This window comes from Pelobates fuscus, chromosome 5 (assembly GCF_036172605.1).
Source record: "Pelobates fuscus isolate aPelFus1 chromosome 5, aPelFus1.pri, whole genome shotgun sequence".
Classification (NCBI taxonomy): domain Eukaryota; kingdom Metazoa; phylum Chordata; class Amphibia; order Anura; family Pelobatidae; genus Pelobates; species Pelobates fuscus.
The window spans coordinates 148,237,239-148,256,930 of NC_086321.1; the positions used below are offsets into that span (position 1 = coordinate 148,237,239).

A 19,692-nucleotide genomic window follows, 5' to 3' on the forward strand; every position below is an offset into this window, starting at 1 on the left:
AACATCCAGCCATGTGGCATGTATTCACATAAAAAATAATATGACATTTTCGTATATATGCCACATGAAGTGTGGCTTCATTCATCTAGCTTTAGAGCCATCCTTTGCTCTTCACTTTTTTTGTGCATTTTCACATATATATAATGTTGGATATTTTTCAATGTTTTTAACCCCTTAAGGACCAAACTTCTGGAATAAAAGGGAATCATGACATGTCACACATGTCATGTGTCCTTAAGGGGTTAAAGAGGCAGTCTAAGCTCCACAACCATTACAGCTCATTGAGGTAGTTATGGTGCTAGCAGGCTGCAAGCACCATCAACAGTTCTGTGTCAAACTATTTTTGAACCTTTTGACACAAACCAAGGGTTTCCACATAACCAGTATCAATGTCATTGTATCGTATTGGCAACAATATGCTGAATGTTAGCTGATATGTTCAGCTAATTGGTGTCATACAAATATGGATGGATTTGATATTGCTAAAACAAAAGTGTATATTCTGTGTTAGTAATTTAGGCTGCTGGGGGCCAAAAGACAGGTTTTGGACCACTTGCAAACAGTTTAACACATAACAGCAGGACAGGGCCAGTGGCATGCTGGGATCATAACCATTACAGTGGGCTTTAGTGGTTATGGTGCTTGGACTGCCCCATTAAATACATTAGACCTACCCTATATTTTCTATTATGCTGAACATTATCTGTACAAAAAGCACAGTGATTTGACATAGTTCCCTGTATCATGCTTTTTGTTTCGCCTCATGTTGTTCTGTCGTAGTTATACAGTGGAATATTATCGTAGGCGTAAGATTCTGAGTTCTGCTGTAGTTCCTTGGCAGTGCGCCGAGCCTCCCTGGCAATCCTCTGGAATCGGCGCAGTGAAAGAATAACAAAAATAAGCAGGATTCCTTGAACAGCAATAAAGATAAAAAGGCATAGTTGGGAGACCATTGCCAAATTACAGTACCAGTATTGGCAGGTGGTCATCAGTTCATCCTCAGTCAGGTACATGATGACTCTACCCTTGAATTGCTCTGGGGTAATGCAGGTAACATCACGGTAAAGGTCTCTTTTTTGTTGCGCTTGCAGCCAGCTGCGCAAATATAGGATATTACAGTCACATTGCCAGGGGTTCTGTTGCAAATGCACTTCCCGTAATTCAGAAAGACGGTCAAAGAGACCATTTGGGATGTTTTCGAGCTTGTTGTTGTTGAGAAGGATCTTTCTTGTAGATGGCTGGAATGAGGATGGTAGGGATTTTGAGCTGAGGTCAAGATTGGTACAATCCACAATACCAGAGCCACAGCGACATCCAGAAGGACAACAGGAGGTTAAGGGAGTCACAAGCAGGAACGCGGGTATTAGCCAGGACCAGTTCTTCATCTTCTTGTCTGAAAATGATCAAATATTAATAAGAGATAAGTAAGATGAGTAAGAGATTTCAAAAAAAGTAAAGTAAAGTGAATAAAAATAAATAAAATGAGTTAAAAAAAAACAAAATGAATAAAAGATGAGTAAGAGATTCCAAAAAGGTTATTTCAGTTAATTCTTCAAGCACTGACCTTACTTCTCATAATTTTGAGTTTAATTTCACAAAAATACTAATTTCATGATTTTAATACTCAAGACTAAAATGATCAGGCTTCTATACAAACAATTCTTAGACCAGCTCTTAAGATCCATCAGCGTCTGTGGTCCTATCAATATCATTATTTGACCACTGAATCTGGGACAATGATGTCTCTGAGAATTTTTGTCACTATCATTAGTTTGGATATTTAATACTATGTTCGGACCTTTCCTATTATCTGCCCTCCACAATCTCTAGGGTTAGAGTCAGGGCCGGATTAACATAGGGGCTGATGGAGCTGCATCCATCCATTTAAAAAAAAAAAAAAAATATTATTGAGGCTGCCTGGCCGTGCCGGCATTGCAGTAATACCAGCAATACAAATGCAGGTATTTTTCGCAGAATAAATGGAGATTACTCTGCAATACCAGCACCGGACAGTAGGGGTCACTGTGTGTGGAGAGAGGCAGGGATAGGAAGTTACAGCATATCCCTGCCTCTCTCTACTACTTACTGATCCGTGGGGGAGCAGCAACACAACAGAGTTCAGACAGGTAAGTGAGGGATGGGGGAAAAGGCAGCAGGGACACATGGGGACACTGAGACCCTAGGAGACACTAGGGGACACTGAGACACTAGGGGACATATGGGGACGCTGAGACACTAGGGGACATATGGGGACACTGGGGGACACAGACACTGGGAGACCTGGGGACACTGAGACACTTGGGGACACTGAGACACATGGGGATGCTGAGACATATAGGGATGCTGATACACATGGGGACGCTGTGAGACATAGGGACATTGGGAGGCACTGAGACATTGGGACATGGAGACACTATGTCCCAGTGTCCCCATGTCCCCCAGCCAGTGTCCCAGTGTCCCCAAGTCTCCCAGTGTCTGTGTCCCATGTCTCTCAGCTTGCCTAGTGTCCCCATGTGTCCCAGTCTATGTCCACAACTGTCCCCATGTCTCCCAGTGTCCCCAAGTGTCTGTCTCCCAGCCAGTGTCTCCCAGTGTCCCCTAGTCTCCCAGTGTCTGTGTTCCCATGTCTCTGTGTCCCTAGTGTCTTAGTGTCCCCATGTCTCCCAGTTTCCCCATGTCTCCCAGTGTCTGTGTCCCTAGTGTCTCAGTGTCCCCATGTCTCCCAGTTTCCCCATGTCTCCCAGTGTCCCCGGGTCTCTCAGTGTCCCAATGTCTCTCAGTGTCCCCGTGTCTCTCAGTGTCCCCGTGTCTCTCAGTGTCCCCAGTATCTTAGTGACATGGGGACACACTGAGGCATTGGGACACTTGGAGAAATGGGGACACTGAGACACTGGGAGACTAGGGGACTGGGCGACATGGGAACACTGATACTGTGATACATAGGGACACTGAGACACTGGGTGACTTGTGAGACAGACACTGGGAGACAGGGAGACACTGGGAGCAATCCATCTATACAGCAGAATCAAAACTGTGAGTAGTTTGTTGGTGATTTTACAGAATTTTCTCTGATGTCACTCCATGTGATTTACATCATGTGATGTCACACATAACTAATTATACAAATGACAAAGGCTGGTATTTTTTCCAAGAAAGGTGGCAACCCTAACTACTCTTCGCATACTCTTGCTTAAAGGAGCACTATAGGGTCAGGAACACAATCATGTATTTCTGACCTTATTATGTTAAAACCACCACCCTGGCCCCTTTTTGCCTCCCTAAATATAGTAAAATATTACTTGTATTCAAGTCTGCAGCTGCTGGCTCTGCCTCTGAACTGACTGTCTGCTGACATCATCAGAAGTGGTGGTCTGAGCAAATTACAATACTTCCCCATAGGATTAGCTGAGACTGTCAACTAGGCAGATCAGGGGCAGAGCCAGCACAAGTCCAACATAGCCCTGGCCAATCAGCATCTCCTCATAAAGTTAAATTGAATAAATGCATCTCTATGAGGAAAGTTCAGTGTTTGCATGCAGAGGGTGGAGACACTGAATGGCAGTGCTGCACATTAGGAAGTACTGCCCCAGGAAGCACCTATAGCAGCCATCTAATGAGTGGCCAGTGGAATTATTTTCTCTGAAAAGACAGTGTTTACTGCAAAAAGCCTGAATGGAATGATTCTACTTACCAGAACAATAAGCTGTAGTTGTTCTGGTGACTATAGTGTCCCTTTAAGTTTGGAAGCTTAAGAGGGATGTATGGGAACAAAACTTGTGTTGACAGGCTGACAATAAAATTAGTTTAGATAATGCAGACTTTTGTCTCTCTAACACTGTGGCATGTCCCCTTTCTTCTACACTCACTAAATACACCTTTTCTCTGTGTCAGACTATATACCAGGAACTTCTGCCTGCTAGTAAGAAGGTAAGGAGACAAGTGGACCAGCGAGTGCTAGGGGGACAGTCCTTAGAAAGCGTGGAGTAGGCACATCATTTGATGCATTTATGTCAAGCTCCGGGTGCTGCCTGCATAGTATGCCCTTGGTTGGACAGCCTGCATGATTGATGCATTCATGCCAGGCTGTCCTTCAAATTCTTTGGACAGACATGCCCCCCTTTTGGGCATGTTCTCCCCTTTTGGCAGGTATGGTCACGTGATTCGCACCAGTGGCCCACCCTTTTACCCCGCCCATTGACTTCTTGCTTCACTGGACACTGCTGTTAGGGGTTATTGATTTACTTAAAAGATGAAAGCATAAATTAGAGAGAGATTAGCATAGAGTATGTGTTTTCTTATAGCTGCATCCTATGAGTTTCCCTCCAGCACTATCTCCATCAGATACATGACGCTAGAGAGGTATGACTGTTTTAGTGTTTTTGGTCGATAAGATTCTGTAATTAGGCCCATCATAACTGTCAGCACCAGGCCCACTGGGCTCTTAATCCGGCCCTGGTTAGAGTTAGAAAATAATTGAGTGAGGCTAAATTAGTGCCTAACCCCAAGTTGAATTGTATTTTTCTAATTTTAACCATTTTGTAACCTTTTAACCATTAGCCTTACTTAATTATTATTCTAACACTAAGAAATAAAAAAGAGTGGAGAGCAGATAAGAGGACATTTAGGGATAAGGTAAGGTTTAAAATGATAGTTTGCAACTAACCTCACTCAATTGTTATTTGAACGCTAGAAATAGTACAAATAGTGGAGACAGATAACAGGAAATAACCCTAGAATTAGTTGAGGGCAGATAACAGAAAATGTCCGCATGTGTATGTATCATTTTCTATTTTACAAATATGTGTTTATAGGGTCTGAAATATAAAATTCACACCACACCTCCATCTTGACTCCCTGTCAAATACTGCTATAAGCTCTGCTCCCTGGGAGAGCGTAAGGAGCTCAGGTATACAGTGGCAAGTGAAAACAGTAAGAACAAGAAATGTGTTGCGCTGAACTTTCCCTGAATTTAAAACTCCATCACTCTAAAACGTCCATTGTAATCTATAGCTTGTTGACAAAAGCATTGAGTTGGTTTTGTTAAAGGGACACTATGGTCACCAGAATAACTACAGCTAATATAGTTGTTTTGGTAAGTATAGTCAGTCAATGCAGGCATTTTCAGAGAAAATGCAGTGTTTACATTGCACCCTAGAGATACCTCCACTGGTCACTCCTCAGATGGCTGCTAGAGGTGCTTCCTGGGCCAATGCTGTACAGTGTGCAGCACTGACATTCAGGATCTTCACCCTCTGCATGGAGACTCTGAACTTTCCTCATAGAGATACGTTGAATCCATATATCTCTATGAGGAGATGCTGATTGGTCAGCGCGGCGTTTGGCAGAATTGACAATCTCAGCTAATACAATGCTTTTTCTTAGTCAATTATGATGATCTCAGCCAAGGAGGTGAAACAGACGCACGCAGCATTGGAGTAATGGTGAGTTTTATGCTTATTTAACCTCTTAAGGACAAAACTTCTGGAATAAAAGGGAATCATGACATGTCACACATGTCATGTGTCCTTAAGCGCTTAAGGGGGCAAGGAGGGGCCAGCCACCTAGCATAGTTTTTTAACACTATAGGGTCAGTCAAGAATACACGTTTGTATTCCTGACCTTATAGTGTTCATTTAAGTCCATGCAGATGTGAGCAGACTAAAAATTGGAAATCCTCGCTTTTTTTTTTTTGCAACTTCCACCACTTTTTCATGTGAAGTATACAGAGGTATTTGTTTGTAACGTTTGTGTCAACACTCTATGAGTTTTGCTCACAGCAAATTTCTCCATGTAGCATTGTTGCTATACATTGGGAGACATGGTTGTTGGGACATCCTTGCTGGGCACCCCTGGCTAAAGACACACCGCCCTGGCACAGTGAGTTCTCTGGCAAGCAAAGACGTCAAAAGCAAGGCTGCCTGGTAAAGATTAGTGAGAATGAATCTAAGTCTATAATTTGTGAATGATGGTACGCTTGCAAAAAACAGGTCTTCGTACAAAAGAGGCTCACATTGGCCTGTAGCTCTAAGCTGTATCAGATTGAGTTCGACTTTCCTAAAGTTTGCCTTTTTCTACCGGATAATTCTGAAGATGACATAATCTGTGACATTTGCATGAGAAATCTGTGAAAAACACATGGAAGAAATGTAAGTGGATATTCTATGCTACTGACAAACCGACTCACTCTAAATAACATTTTAGGCACAAGAAGTACACTTACTACTACTTCATGCTGCATGCACGCTCCGTGAGTTTCCGTAGACTATGAATAAAGAGGATGAAATTGATGTCATAAATAGAAGCTATTTATACTATATGAGTAAGTCAAGGAGGAAATGAGATTACCGGTAAGTCCATTTAGGCTGAATATTTCAGATAGGGATACACAGGCACTAAGGGCCAATTGGGTCTAACCTACTGTGCAATACTTTGTCTAAACCATATAAACACTGACAATTACATTCTGTAAAGTTAATCCTAAATGACACGTTATTATTACTTCTAATTTTTCTACTGTAAAACGCAATGAAAAACAAGGCTCTATTCACTAAAAAGCAAAATATAATGGACTAAAAACCAAACTGTAAAAATTTGACAAAAAATGCTAATTTGGGAAAATTCTGAATTACAATACTGTTCTGTTTTAGTGAATAAACACCAAAGTAATGGGAGGAAAATTGGGATCATACAGTTGGTAAGAATTCTTTTAGTAATAAAAAATAATCATAAATAAATGATAAATAAAAGAGGACAGGGTGCTTGGCCTGCTCATTTAAAAAAATTAATTCCGACGTTTGGTAAAGGAACATTCCAACATAATACATAAATATGTTTGGAACCCTGAATTGTTGAATTCTTACTGGTACCCTGTTTCCATAAAACAGACTTTACTTACCTCTAATCTAGGGCCAATATTGTCTCCTTGCTTTAGCGTTACTCTTACTCTTACACTTACTAGTAAGGCTCTCCCAGGCAAAATTCCCACACAGAAGCACTGGGATCCTAAGGTTTTTGCTAAGCTTCCACGATGATATTCTTCTTATAGACTTGTTAATATGTAAAGCTCTTAGGATATGAACTTTGAAACATTTATTTCCCATCTATATGTTGTTAGCTACATTATTTGGGCGATTCTACAAACTTATTTCAACTTTTTGCGTTTGTTAATTTTTGATAGTTCTGGGTATGCTGGATAGATTTCCCTGGGGGGATGGTATCCCTTTATGGTGATCTCTGGTCTATGGCAGTCTATGATTCAAGGCATACAATGCCATTTCTTAGGGTAGAAGTGGTGTTATGGCATGGGTGTGTAAGGTTCTTCCTGGAGCTGACTCCTTTCTCTTGATAACGTGACTTGACTGATGACGGCAGCAGTAAGATGAACGCTGAATTGGACAGAAACCTCTTATCTGCTTAGATGCTACCAAAGGCCTCACAACTAAAAAGACATTTTACAGTACTACAGGAAAATGACCCCAAAGATATTGCTAAAGCAAAAAAATTCTATTTTTAAAAGCTTAAAAAGTGGAATGTACCTAAATTACCAGATGAACCTAAATTAAATCACCACAGTTGAAATCAAATGGGCATGTGTTTTACCTAAAAAACATATGACCAAAACCAAAATGTTTTCAAAACAAACAGTTAGATAAAGGGACACGCCAAACACCAAAATAATGTATGCTCCTTGTCCATGTTATGTCCAAGTAGTTCCACTTCTGTCTGCGTACATTGTTCCTAAATTCTTAAGGCCTACCTCCTATACTTCCTACAAGAGAAGCAATGCTTGCCTCAAACATGTACTTGGATGACTTCTATCCTCTGGGTGGCGCTATTCAAGGCCTCTCTGACTAACTCTAAATGGAAGTATGACTGAAGGTATAACTAAGCTGGTATCATTGGCCATTTCTGCCACAAGCTTTGGCGGCGGTTTGATTGACTTTTTCTGAAGAATGGAAGTGCTGAGCTACATATCACCGCTGAGAAAAGGTTTATGAGGAATGCCATTGAAATAATATGATGGGTAAATTTGGCTGACATGTTTTAGCTACTGTCCACTACTAGTATGGGCAAAGAACACTGCATCAATAAGCACATCCCAATTATTAGTATCAAACTGAGGAAGTTATGTATTTTTTCTTTCATTCAAGCAATAATCTAAGGAAAATAGATGTAAATTACAGTTGATAAAATTTTTCATTTTAGCCGTTGTTTCATTTTAAATCCAATGTGCTGGAAAATCAAACCGGAACAAGAGATTTATTTGTTATTTGGATTTTACTGTAACTAGTTAACACCCCTCCAATCCTCCCCACTGGGACTGATTCTCCGGACTGAGTGTGGCATTGTTTAAACTGTAAAAACAACTGCCCTTGAATTCTTCCTATTCTGCTATTTGAGTTACAGCTACAGTATTGCAATTCCCTATTACAATTCAACTTTATTTTCCTTATTTCCGTCCTCCACAATCCTCATTACCTACTTTCTGTAAATAGAGGACACTCATGTTAGCTAGTTTATTTACATATAAAAAAAATCAACATGCTATTCAAGATTTTACTAATCTTTAAAGAAGCTAGATGTATGAAATTCAATTAACATATTTTTTTTACAGGAGCAAAACTCTAGTTTAAAGCGTTTAAACATATAAAAGAATATGTGACTGTCCTGTCAGATTCTAAGCTTGTGTCATACATTTTATTTATTTTATATTCCATTTTATATGGCACCCACGGTTAGAGCATATTATAGCAATCACAATATCCCTTCGCAGTGAGAATTAGACTGGAAATAATACCGTGCTTTATGTTATATGCTATTCTTTGCTATATGCTTTACACTTTAAAGCAAACAAGGTATTTTAATACGATGAATCAAATGCTGCTGAACATTTTACATCATTAACCATTTTTTATATATTTTTTTAACAATGCATTACCTTTTGTAAGTTTTGTTTTGCTTCCTGTATAACTGAATGCAATTAACAAAAAATGTTTGAGATATTTCATTTTTAATCATGCCAGTTTCATAACATTTATTGCTGTTTTTCTCTCGCTCCCTCTATGTAGGAAATTTAATGAAAACGGAAACATTGCAATTCTGTTACATAAATGTCCAATACATAAAAATGTCCAATAAATAAAAAATAAAAAAATAAAAAAATAGCCAAACTGAAATATTATATAATCAGCTATGCTTTCAATTCGGCTAATCTGCCCTTAAAATCAGAAATCACATTGAATTCCCCTTGAATTCTTAGTTTCTTAAATATGTGTTCTAGAAATGCATTCACCCGTTTGTGTTTTTCTTTCTTTATTATATACCAGTGATATAAATTATAATTTGAATAATGCATGTCTGTCTGGCATAAAACAATTTATTCCACGTGAAAATTCCAAGTTCTACATGTAGAATTTATAACGTACTGCACAATTAATGGCGTGTATTATTCTGAATGCTTCACAATTATTAGTCTTGCTATATAATAAAAACATTTTGGTTTCTTGATCACCGTACATAATCAAATGTCAATGTTTTTACATTTGCTATTTTCCTGAAATGGATGTCTTATGTATGCATTTTATACAACTTTGCCACCGGATGCCCATTTTTTGGATCTGCAAATACTGTGACCACAGATGTTAATGTTATCACATTTTTATGATATTTTTGCGGTTCGATTACTGAGCTTTGAGTGTGCCTCCAAAAAATCGATCCAGAATTTACATTTACATATTCACAAAGAGAAATCTAGAGATATATATTTGGCGATAATAAATGTGCTAATTTGTTTCCTGGGAATGTCAAAATCCTATATATAAGAATTCAGATATTTATCAAGCACGAAATGACCATTCAGACGCAGATTCAGTAATATCTTTTTTTGCAGGTAAAATTAAATAAATATCAATATCTATACACTAACCAGCAACCAGTAGACAACAGGTTAAAATCATGTTGATAAAATGAAATGGAGGCCATTAAGATTAGGCTTGCGTGCAAATGCATTGCAGATGGCAAGAACGAGTCGAATGCCTTTTAATCTGTACCCGAATGATTGATCTGACTGGGATTTACCTGTGGAGTTTTATTCGGCTAATAAGACTCTACAGGTAAATCCCAGGATTGGTTCAGTTTATTCAGATTCAGAATAAATTGCATTTTATTTGTTTGTGCCAATTGCAAAGCATTTGTGCACAAGTCTACTTAGGATCCACTATTAATTAGACCTACTATTTATATCTCAGTGACTCATTTCAGGAGGTAGTTTGAGAGTAAATAAAGAGCAGCCACAAGGTGCTTATTATTTTTTGAATTCTCAGTTAATACGGTTTCTGTTCAGGATTTCATTCCAGAGTTTTTCCTGAGTTTCAGGGCAATGTCATTGGTCTTTCCTTTTCAATTTGATCTACTAAAAAGACAATGTAATTCGGGGCTTTACTGACACAATTCAGAGGTGAACTGACGCAATATTGAGGATGAGGATGTAAAATGCAGTTAATTTTCGATTATAGATTACTAAACTCCAAATTTTAAAATAGCCCCCAAGGTATGACTATAGCTGAGTTTACATATTTTTTTCAGATCAGCTATTTTAGCTTCAGTTTTGCAGCAATAAAAAATCTGATTTGCAAAATTTAGGCAAAAATTGCTCATCTGCAAAAACTAATTCATCCCCTTTACAAATACACAAAAAAGTCCTGCGTTCAAACTCCCACTACTCCTGGGAAGCAGCAATGACCATAGTACACATCAACCCCAATACATACAATAAAAACCAAAGAAAATAAGTCACTTGCGTCCTATTCCCAATCCCTATGAGTATTTATATAAATGTGTTTTTTTAGTTTCACTCTAATGGGTATTAGATGTAAACCCACCTGCCAAGTCGAAGGCAAACCACTTAGGTTCTTATTAACCCTTAATAGGTAACACATGGGATGTGTACCCTATTAAGGGTTAATAAGCATGTAGGGGTTTAATAAAAATACCCCTCTGTGAATCATTAGAGATTTTCTTTTGCCTTAAGCTGAAGCAAGCAAGGTGAATTGTTAGTATAGGACCCAAAAGTATAGGACCCAACTAAGAGGTTTGCCTTGACGTGGCAGATGGGCTTACATCTAATGGCCATGGAGTGGAACTAAAAACCCCCATTTATATAAATATGCACAGGGATTTGGAATAGTGCACAATTAACTTTTTTCCTTGTCTATTTTAGCCTAACTTTTGCCAATCATATTACAATTCACTAGATCTCAAAGTGTTGCGAAAAAGTTTGTAAATAAATAAAAGAAATCCACAAGACCTACCCCGTACAATGCAGATTTCCTGGTCCTCAAGGCCACTGCGTTTGAGATGACACTGCCAAACAAACTGTATGACAGCGACAGAGTGCACGCCAAAGATAAGAGAACAGCATTTTTAAAGGAGCCCAATGCAGGTTGCAACAGTTAACTCCTTCCTACAAGTCACACCCAGTCCCTACTGTTGAAGACGATCAGTGACAAATGTGAAGCTAAATAAATCCATGGATATTTAGATCAAATATAATAAGTTTCTTAAGTTTCACATTTTTAAATAACACACATAGGTTATGATTTCTGTATATTTATTAATACTCTGTGAAACTATTCTCAAGAGTGAAATAAGGATAATATCAAAGTATTTAACCATAAAAAGTGTATTTAGCTTAAACCGGGAAATACTGAGGCCTAGATGTTATTATTACCAAATTTAAGGTTATTACAATCTATTGTTTTATATTTCAACATTTTAATGGCTGCTGATGACATTTGAAAGCAACATCAACTAATTTAATCAGTTAAACAAATTAAAACACAAAAAAGCATCTAACAACAAAGCAAAATCTGTGATATAGTAAATACACATATTATTATTATTATTATGATATTTATAGAGCGCCGTCAAATTCCGCAGCGCCGCTCCTGAACAACAAACAATGTCAGAAGCGTCTTACCTGGGCTAAAGAAAAACAGACCTGGTCTGTTGCTCAGTGATCCAAAGTCCTCTTTTCTGATGAGAGCAACTTTTGCATCTCATTTGGAAACCAAGGGCCCAGAGTCTGGAGGAAGAATGGAGAGGCACACACTGCAAGATGCTTGAAGTCCAGTGTGAAGTTTCCACAGTCTGTGTTGATTTGAGGAGCCATGTCATCTGCTGGTGTTGGTCCACTATGCTTCATTAAGTCCAGGGTCAACGTAGCCGTCTACCAGGAGATTTTGGAGCACTTCATACTTCCTTCCGCAGACGAGCTTTGTGGGGATGCTGACTTCATTTTCCAGCAGGACTTGGCACCTGCCCACACTGCCAAAAGCACCAAAGCCTGGTTCAATGACCATGGGATTACTGTGCTTGATTGGGCAGCAAACTTGCTTGACCTGAACCCCATAGAGAATCTATGGGGCATTGCCAACAGAAAGATGAGAGACATGAGACCGAACAATAAAGAAGAGCTGAAGGCTGCTATTGAAGCATCCTGGTCTTCCATAACACCTCAGCAGTTCCACAGGCTGATAGCTTCCATGCCACGCCGCATTGAGCCAGTAATTGCTGCAAAAGTCCATGCTTATACTTTTCAGAGGTTCGATATTGTTCTATGTACACTCCTTGTTTTATTGATTGCATGTAATATTCTAATTTACTGAGATTGTGGATTTGGGGTTTTCATGAGCTGTAAGCCATAATCATCGCACTTATGACAAATCACGGGTTGAACTATCTTGCTTTGCATGTAATGCGTCTATCTCATATATTAGTTTCCCCTTTCACGTTGCATTACTGAAATAAATGAACTTTTGCACGATATTCAAATTTTTCGAGTATCACCTGTATATATGAGAACTTGTCTATTGGTGAAAAAATAATAACAAGGTTCATTCACTATCTAGTCATTAACTTAGTAATAAAAGAATTGTTATAGAAATATATGTAGAAATGTTTATTGGTTACATTTAATACTATCAACAGCTTACTTCAAACACTGTGGTGCAGTTGACTCCAATAGTGCCAATCATTACCTGTCATGCACCTTTACACTCATGTCCAGTCTGTTGCCACATCCTACCGATTCCACCTCAAAAATATTGCCCACATTCGCCCCTTTCTTATTCAAGATGCTGCTTAGAAGCTTGTTCATGCTAGTAATTTCTCACATTGGTTGCTGTAATTCTCTCCTAACTGGTCTCGCCAGAAACCGTACTGCCTTGCCACAGCTCCAGTCTCAATTCACTCTTCACTTCACTCACACCTTCCAAATCTGCTACTTTCCGACCCTGTCACTTGATTGCTATCCCCCACGCTACCATTACCATTGTGTTTTTATACCACACTTCCACCAGACTGTAAGTTTTTTCGAGCAAGATCCTCATCAACCTATTGTTCCTATAAGATTTTGTAATTGTCTCATTTATTCTTAAATTCCCCTCTTTACAATATGGAAAAGCTGGTACTATATTAATACCAATAATAATTATAATAATCATAACCCTTAATTTCCTCACAGCCTTACCCAAACCTCACTGTAACTTTATTTAGCTTGCAGGACTTGGCTGAGAATCCTTCTTCATTCAGTGTTTGTGGCCGTTTCCAAGAGATAAGTTAACTGACCTCTATAAAGTTGTGTAACCAACCATAGGACAATAAAGGCCCAGTCAAACCACACAGACATGCCTCAAGTTTATAGTAAAAAATACATTTACATGATCTCCTCTGTTCATTTATTAGCCTTTCAAAAAACGATAACTACATTGGTCTGGATCCTCTACCTCTCAAATGGTTAGATATAAAAAGATAACAGACAGTTTAGATTCATATAGCTGTCATTGCACAGCTTCCGTTATATAAATAAACCTCAGTTTAGTTCCAAGAACACTGAAGAGCCCATTTCAGAGTCCTCGAGTTGGTGTGGTTAATTTCCTGATGGAGCAATGTGGTCAGTTTACTGACAGAGCAGTGAGATTGGCTTCTCTGTAATGTACACTCTGTGACAGACAGCTGTGGTGAGCAGCAGGAAACCAAGGCAAGCCCTGTGCTCAGCTGATGGTATACTAGTAGGCAGCTGTCATATAGATTACACCAGGGAACCACGCACGTAGCCAAAAATACAGAGCTGCACGTGGGGTGGGCCACGTGGCTTGGCAAGCGAAGCACTGTTGATTACGCTCACACTAGCACTGAAGGTGACGTTTGTAGATGATAGTGTTTAAGTATTGCACCACAAGCAATGTTTTATAAATAATATATAAAATATCAATAGATCAAATATAATGCATTTCATGTACAGTATATATTAGATGCCAGTGTGTGTCTGTTTAAAACGAGAACAGTATACTTTCTGATTGAAAAAATACATAGATCAGTCTCTTTATATTTTTATATGCAGAGTAGTGTGTGTATCATAATGAAACACACCACAGACTACCTGCATCACACACACTGAGCTGTATACTCTGCGTGTTCTAAACACAGAATAATGTACAGGCATATGAACAATATAGCAGTATCTTCATATTAAATAGAACAATGCATGTTTTATACACTGAGCCGTATGTAGGTTGTTTTACAACACAAGTCTCACCAAATTAAAGTGTGCCCTTTGTGCAGTCCTGTTAATGACTAGATCGTCAGAGAGCCATCTGCATTTGCGGGGAATACGTATGTTATTTGTGTTATCACATCTAAGATGCGATTGTCTTTACTGTTATTAAAGTTATAATGTTTTCTTTAGATCATATAAATTGACCCAGTGTGCCATGTTTAACCCCTTAAGGACACATGACATGTGTGACATGTCATGATTCCCTTTTATTCCAGAAGTTTGGTCATTAAGGGGTTAAGCAATGACACAACACACTCAAGGCCAAAAACATCAGCAAATACAGCTGTGCAGAGCCCAGGTACTCAATGTGTATATGCTGGCGAGGGGGGCCCAGGTGACCCCAAGTTTCACCTCTGGTAGGTACAGCATTGGCATGTGTTACCAGAGCAATGCTCTGATGCAGCTCCGACCTGCTCCCTGACTGCCAGAGATGTAACATGGAGTCACCTGGGCCCCTCTTCACTATAAAAGCTGCTGTGCCACCAGGGAATCTACTGTCCCCACTTCCTGGCTATAGGAAAGAGGCAGAAGGGAGGGAATAAACGCTGTTAGAATATTTTTAAACTGCTTCAACCCCCCCACCCCCACTCACCCTCCCCACCCCACATCCACAGCACCTATCCAGCCCAACAAACTAAAACAAACACACAATGCATTCACTACACACACACTGCATTAACTACATACACAGACACAGTGCATCCATTACGCACACACTCTGCATCAACAATAAACATACACACACTACATTCCTCTTACAGACAGTCACACACACAGTGAATCCACTATACATAAACTGCATCCATTTTACTCACACAAACTCTCTGCATCCACTATACACACCAGTGGCAGCTAGTGAAGTTTTAAGATGGTGGGGTGCTTTTCATGAATACTCTGCTAGCTGCCTGTACCGACTTATTTTCTTGGTATGCTGATTACTCCGACTTCTAGCTTCTGGGTTGCCATAAGGTATCAAAGGCAAACTGAAAAAGAACTATATTTGACCCTGTAAATTTCCAAAACCCCATAAAACCTGTGCATAGGGGGGTATTGTTGTAATCATGAACCATCGCTGAATACACATGCGAGTGTTTTATTGCACTAAAAGCAAACAGTATTATGATATGCAATGCAGAACTTGGAAAATAACATTTCTTAATTTCCCATTTTCTTTTAGATTCTAATTCTATTCACTTTAAATTATTATTTACATTTATTAAATTTGAAATATATATATTTTTGTGGATTTGACTTACAAAACAGGGTACCAAGAGAAAACAATAGTGAAAATGATCGCCCGGTTATGGTAACAGTTTCGTTTTCTGTTGTTATTCATATAAAATATATTTGGTATGAAATAAAAGCCCTGTTTCTCCTTAACACAATAATGTTATTTAATAAGTGTGGTAGCCCACTGAGTACAAAAGAGGAAAATTATGGTTGAACAGACATATAGCTCAAATTCTAGGTTTTGTTTTTGTAAGAACTTGTACAATTGCCTCTGTCCATAAGGAGTTAAAGAAGATGATAGGTATGTGCAGTATAAGTTATTAAAACTAACTGTGACAGACAACACAGTGCTTTGTGAAATGTCTCCTTCTCCTTGTCACCCCAAATATAATATAGATTTGCTAGTATGTATTGTCAGCACTTAGCGAATAGTCCCCTTAAATATAACAAGGGTGCAAACATATGCAAATTTTATCTTAAAAAACTGTAGTAGAAAAAAGTGAAAAAGCTATAATAAAAAAGAACTGTATATAAAAAACTGTAATAAAAACAATAATGTTGTAAAAGTCTCAAATAAGTCCAAGGTCCTGGGGGGGGGGGGGGGGGGGAGGGGGGTGTCCAGATTCTTATGTAGTAGATGAGGACCCAGAGATGTATTTTGGAAATACCTTGAGGCAAAGAGAGACAAAAAGAATATATAGTGTAACTCTTTATAACATTTATTGCCCCAGAATATAAAAAGATCCCCCCAACATAGGAACTCTTACAAGAAATTGATTAAAATATGGTACTCATCGTTAGTGACCATGTAGAAAAAAATCCTTGTGGCTGCTCGTTCTCCTGTAGTTCCAGACGGATAGTTCTGTTCCCCAAAAGCGACAGCGTCTACCTGGTGAACTCAGGTGGGCTGTCCGAAAAAGTTTCAATGGGGAAACACCGTGGGTAAATCCGACTTCCTTCAGGAACTTAGTAGAAGAGGGTATGCTGCAAAATACTTGTTGCACCTCATCAACGCGTTTCGCCCTTCTTGGGTGTTTCTCCCAGGGATGAGACCCCATGATTTCCCAGGCATAGAACACACAGGGTTACAAAGAATATGTTATTTATATGAGAGTGACAGCATTGTAGCATTTAATGAATTAACAGGTAGAACAACACTGAAGCCAGTGGACATTTTTAGATATCTCCAGCTCAAAGATTTCACAAAACGAAAAGGCAGCAGAGAAGTTGCATGTCAACAACTGATGTTTTATGAACGGATGTGCTTAAAAAAAGTTTCACGACTCTTAAAAAAGGAAAGATCTTGGGGGGCGGAGCCGAGCAGCCAGGCTGAGCAGACGTGCCGAGTCCCAGCTCCTGATCCAAATCGACTTTTTTGGGGAAAAACCCAAGAAACTCGGCACAACCCTCTCCAGGTTAGCTTTAAACAAGCAGGGGACACCCGGGCGAACAACCCAATACCACATGTTAACAGATCGACAGCCGGGGGACCCGATCCAGCCACTGAGGCCTGCTGAGGCTTGAGGCGGGAGGAGACGGCCGCTCTTCCTGCTCGCGGCCCCAAAAACAGACTCTCAAGCACTACTACCTCCTACCCCCCCCCCCCGGACCGGTGGGGGTTATCCCGGTCCACGCTAGACGTCCGGAGCTATCTGCCTAGCCCCAGTCCTATACGCTGAGAAACAAACCTGAAACGCCTCTCCCTCGTGGCGCTCTCAAGATGGCGGCCGCTTACATACCCGACAAACCGAGCCTGCCTCCAAGCCAAGGGCCCCATCTTGGAACCTCCACTGATTCCCTGCACCGCCTGGAACAAATATTTATGTGTTTCTGGGAAAAACTACGAAAGCGGGCTCAGGCGGAGCAAACGGGACACCAGGCTCTCCCGGTAAAGAGTGTGCTGGACCGCCAACAATGTGGAGCGAAGGAGCTACCCTCGGGCACAACGCCAAATCACACTCCTACTCCTCACTACCAGGGCCCTCCCGGGCTGAAGGCCATGAGGGCTCAGACCCAGAGGCATTACCCACACAAACGGAGGCGCACGCACAGCAAGCGGATGCAGACCATCAGACCCTCCGGCACCTCCACACGAGGAAGACACCCGGTTTCCCGCAATCACCGGGTTAGTGGCACAGAAATGCCGGCCTACGCAACAGCCTGGGGCTGGAGGGACAACCTCACTCACACCAGTACCATGGCGGCACTGAGAGGCACACAGGAGGGCTCCAGCTGCTTACAACCAAAGGGAATCGGATGACCGGGACAGTCAAGAGTTTGCAATCCCGTGTCCCTGGAACCATAGACGAGGATCCCACGTGTTTTTCACACGGACACGCAGAGTCCCCCCTCCAGGACTGACACACAAGGGACCAAAGCTCTGTGCTCTGGACGACCACACAGACACACTCAACATAGCCTGCATAGTCATATAAAATGTTATCCCCTGCTTGAAACTCATAAGGTAGAAATGTTGCAATACACTCACACTCATATGTCTCTATGCCTAACATAGCTTCAAACTACACACGCTGCTTGAGCTAGGCGTCTCGCTTTTCGTATTTTATTATTTGTATTATTTGCATTTTTCATATTTTCTCCTACGTATAATCTCCACCGGAGAATGGATAGCGCCTATCTGCCAGAAAAAGTTGATTCTCTAGGCAATGAGTAATGTGCTTTACAGGGTTTCTTGTATGTCCCTAATAGCGCAGCACTACTGTCATGCCCATGTTACTATTTAGGAGCAACTTGAAATGTCATCTTCCCACATATCTTACCTGTGATATAGGGATGCTAACTTAAACTGCTAAAATCAAGCTGTATTTTCCTTATGCCAATCTGAGTTTTACTAAGTATTACTATGTCTTCTTGTTTCTTCTCTACATTAACAAAAATGTGCAGTGTAAACCGGTTTGTTTAATCTATGCACGAATAAAATAAAGAATTTAAAAAAAAAAAAAAAAAGTTTCACAGAGGCCTAATCACCTCTTTGTATGTCAATCTAAGTTTTTACACACTAGAATGGGGCAAATTACACTATACTGATCAATCAGAGGCGGATTTAGGGGTGGTACTGGAAGGCAGAGAATTGCAGGAAATATGGGAAGCCAACAAAACTACTTCTATCTGCGTCACATTACAAGAACAGTCTTATAAGCCAATGTTTTGCTGGTACACAATCCCTATTAAATTATATCATATGCAGAAAACTCCAGATTACCTTTGATGGAGAATACGCGGTCACAGAGATACACATGTGGTGTAGATTCCCGATGGTACATATCTTCAGGAAGGAGGTTGGTAACCTATTAGCTGGAGTGTTCCAGAGGAGGGTGGAGATAAACCCATGGGTTTACCTGTTATCTAGGCCAAGAGATGACTGGATAAAAACAGAACAAATATTGTTACATAAACGGATCTTAGCTGCTAGACGAGCCCTGGCACAAACATGGCTGAAGCCAGAAGCCTCCACATTGATCGAACAGTAAAAAAAATAAAAGACACATATATGGACATGTTGAAGGCACAAGTCATGGACATGTCTAAGACATTTGACAAAGTGTGGGAACCCTGCTTGTCTAGAGACATGAGCAGTTAGGGGGAAAGAGGGATGGGAAATATCTGCTCCCACACTTCAGTGGACGTTCCGATCCTCCCTTACATCTGCTCTTGATAGCCCTTGGGCTCCTCTTGTGGCACACCCATCACTCTGACTGCATCAAGTTGACCACTCGCCCTACCTTGCAGATAAAACAAGCTTCAAAGCAATCGCACTGGAAGAACATACCACTTACCCCTCTTTCTTTCCTGATAATTACTATTTGTATAAATAGGTTTGAGAG

The 19,692-nt window shown here is 40.1% G+C and overlaps 1 protein-coding gene across 1 annotated transcript; it reads right to left on the reverse strand.

Moving 5' to 3' along the window:
* Positions 1-328: 328 nt before the first annotated feature.
* GP1BB (glycoprotein Ib platelet subunit beta) lies at positions 329-11,398 on the reverse strand. Its single transcript, XM_063457036.1, has 2 exons — positions 11,310-11,398; positions 329-1,393 (listed from the first exon to the last, which is right to left on the reverse strand). The coding sequence occupies exon 2, from the start codon at positions 1,383-1,385 to the stop codon at positions 762-764; it is 624 nt and encodes a 207-aa protein (XP_063313106.1). The 5' UTR covers positions 1,386-1,393; positions 11,310-11,398; the 3' UTR covers positions 329-761.
* Positions 11,399-19,692: the final 8,294 nt, after the last annotated feature.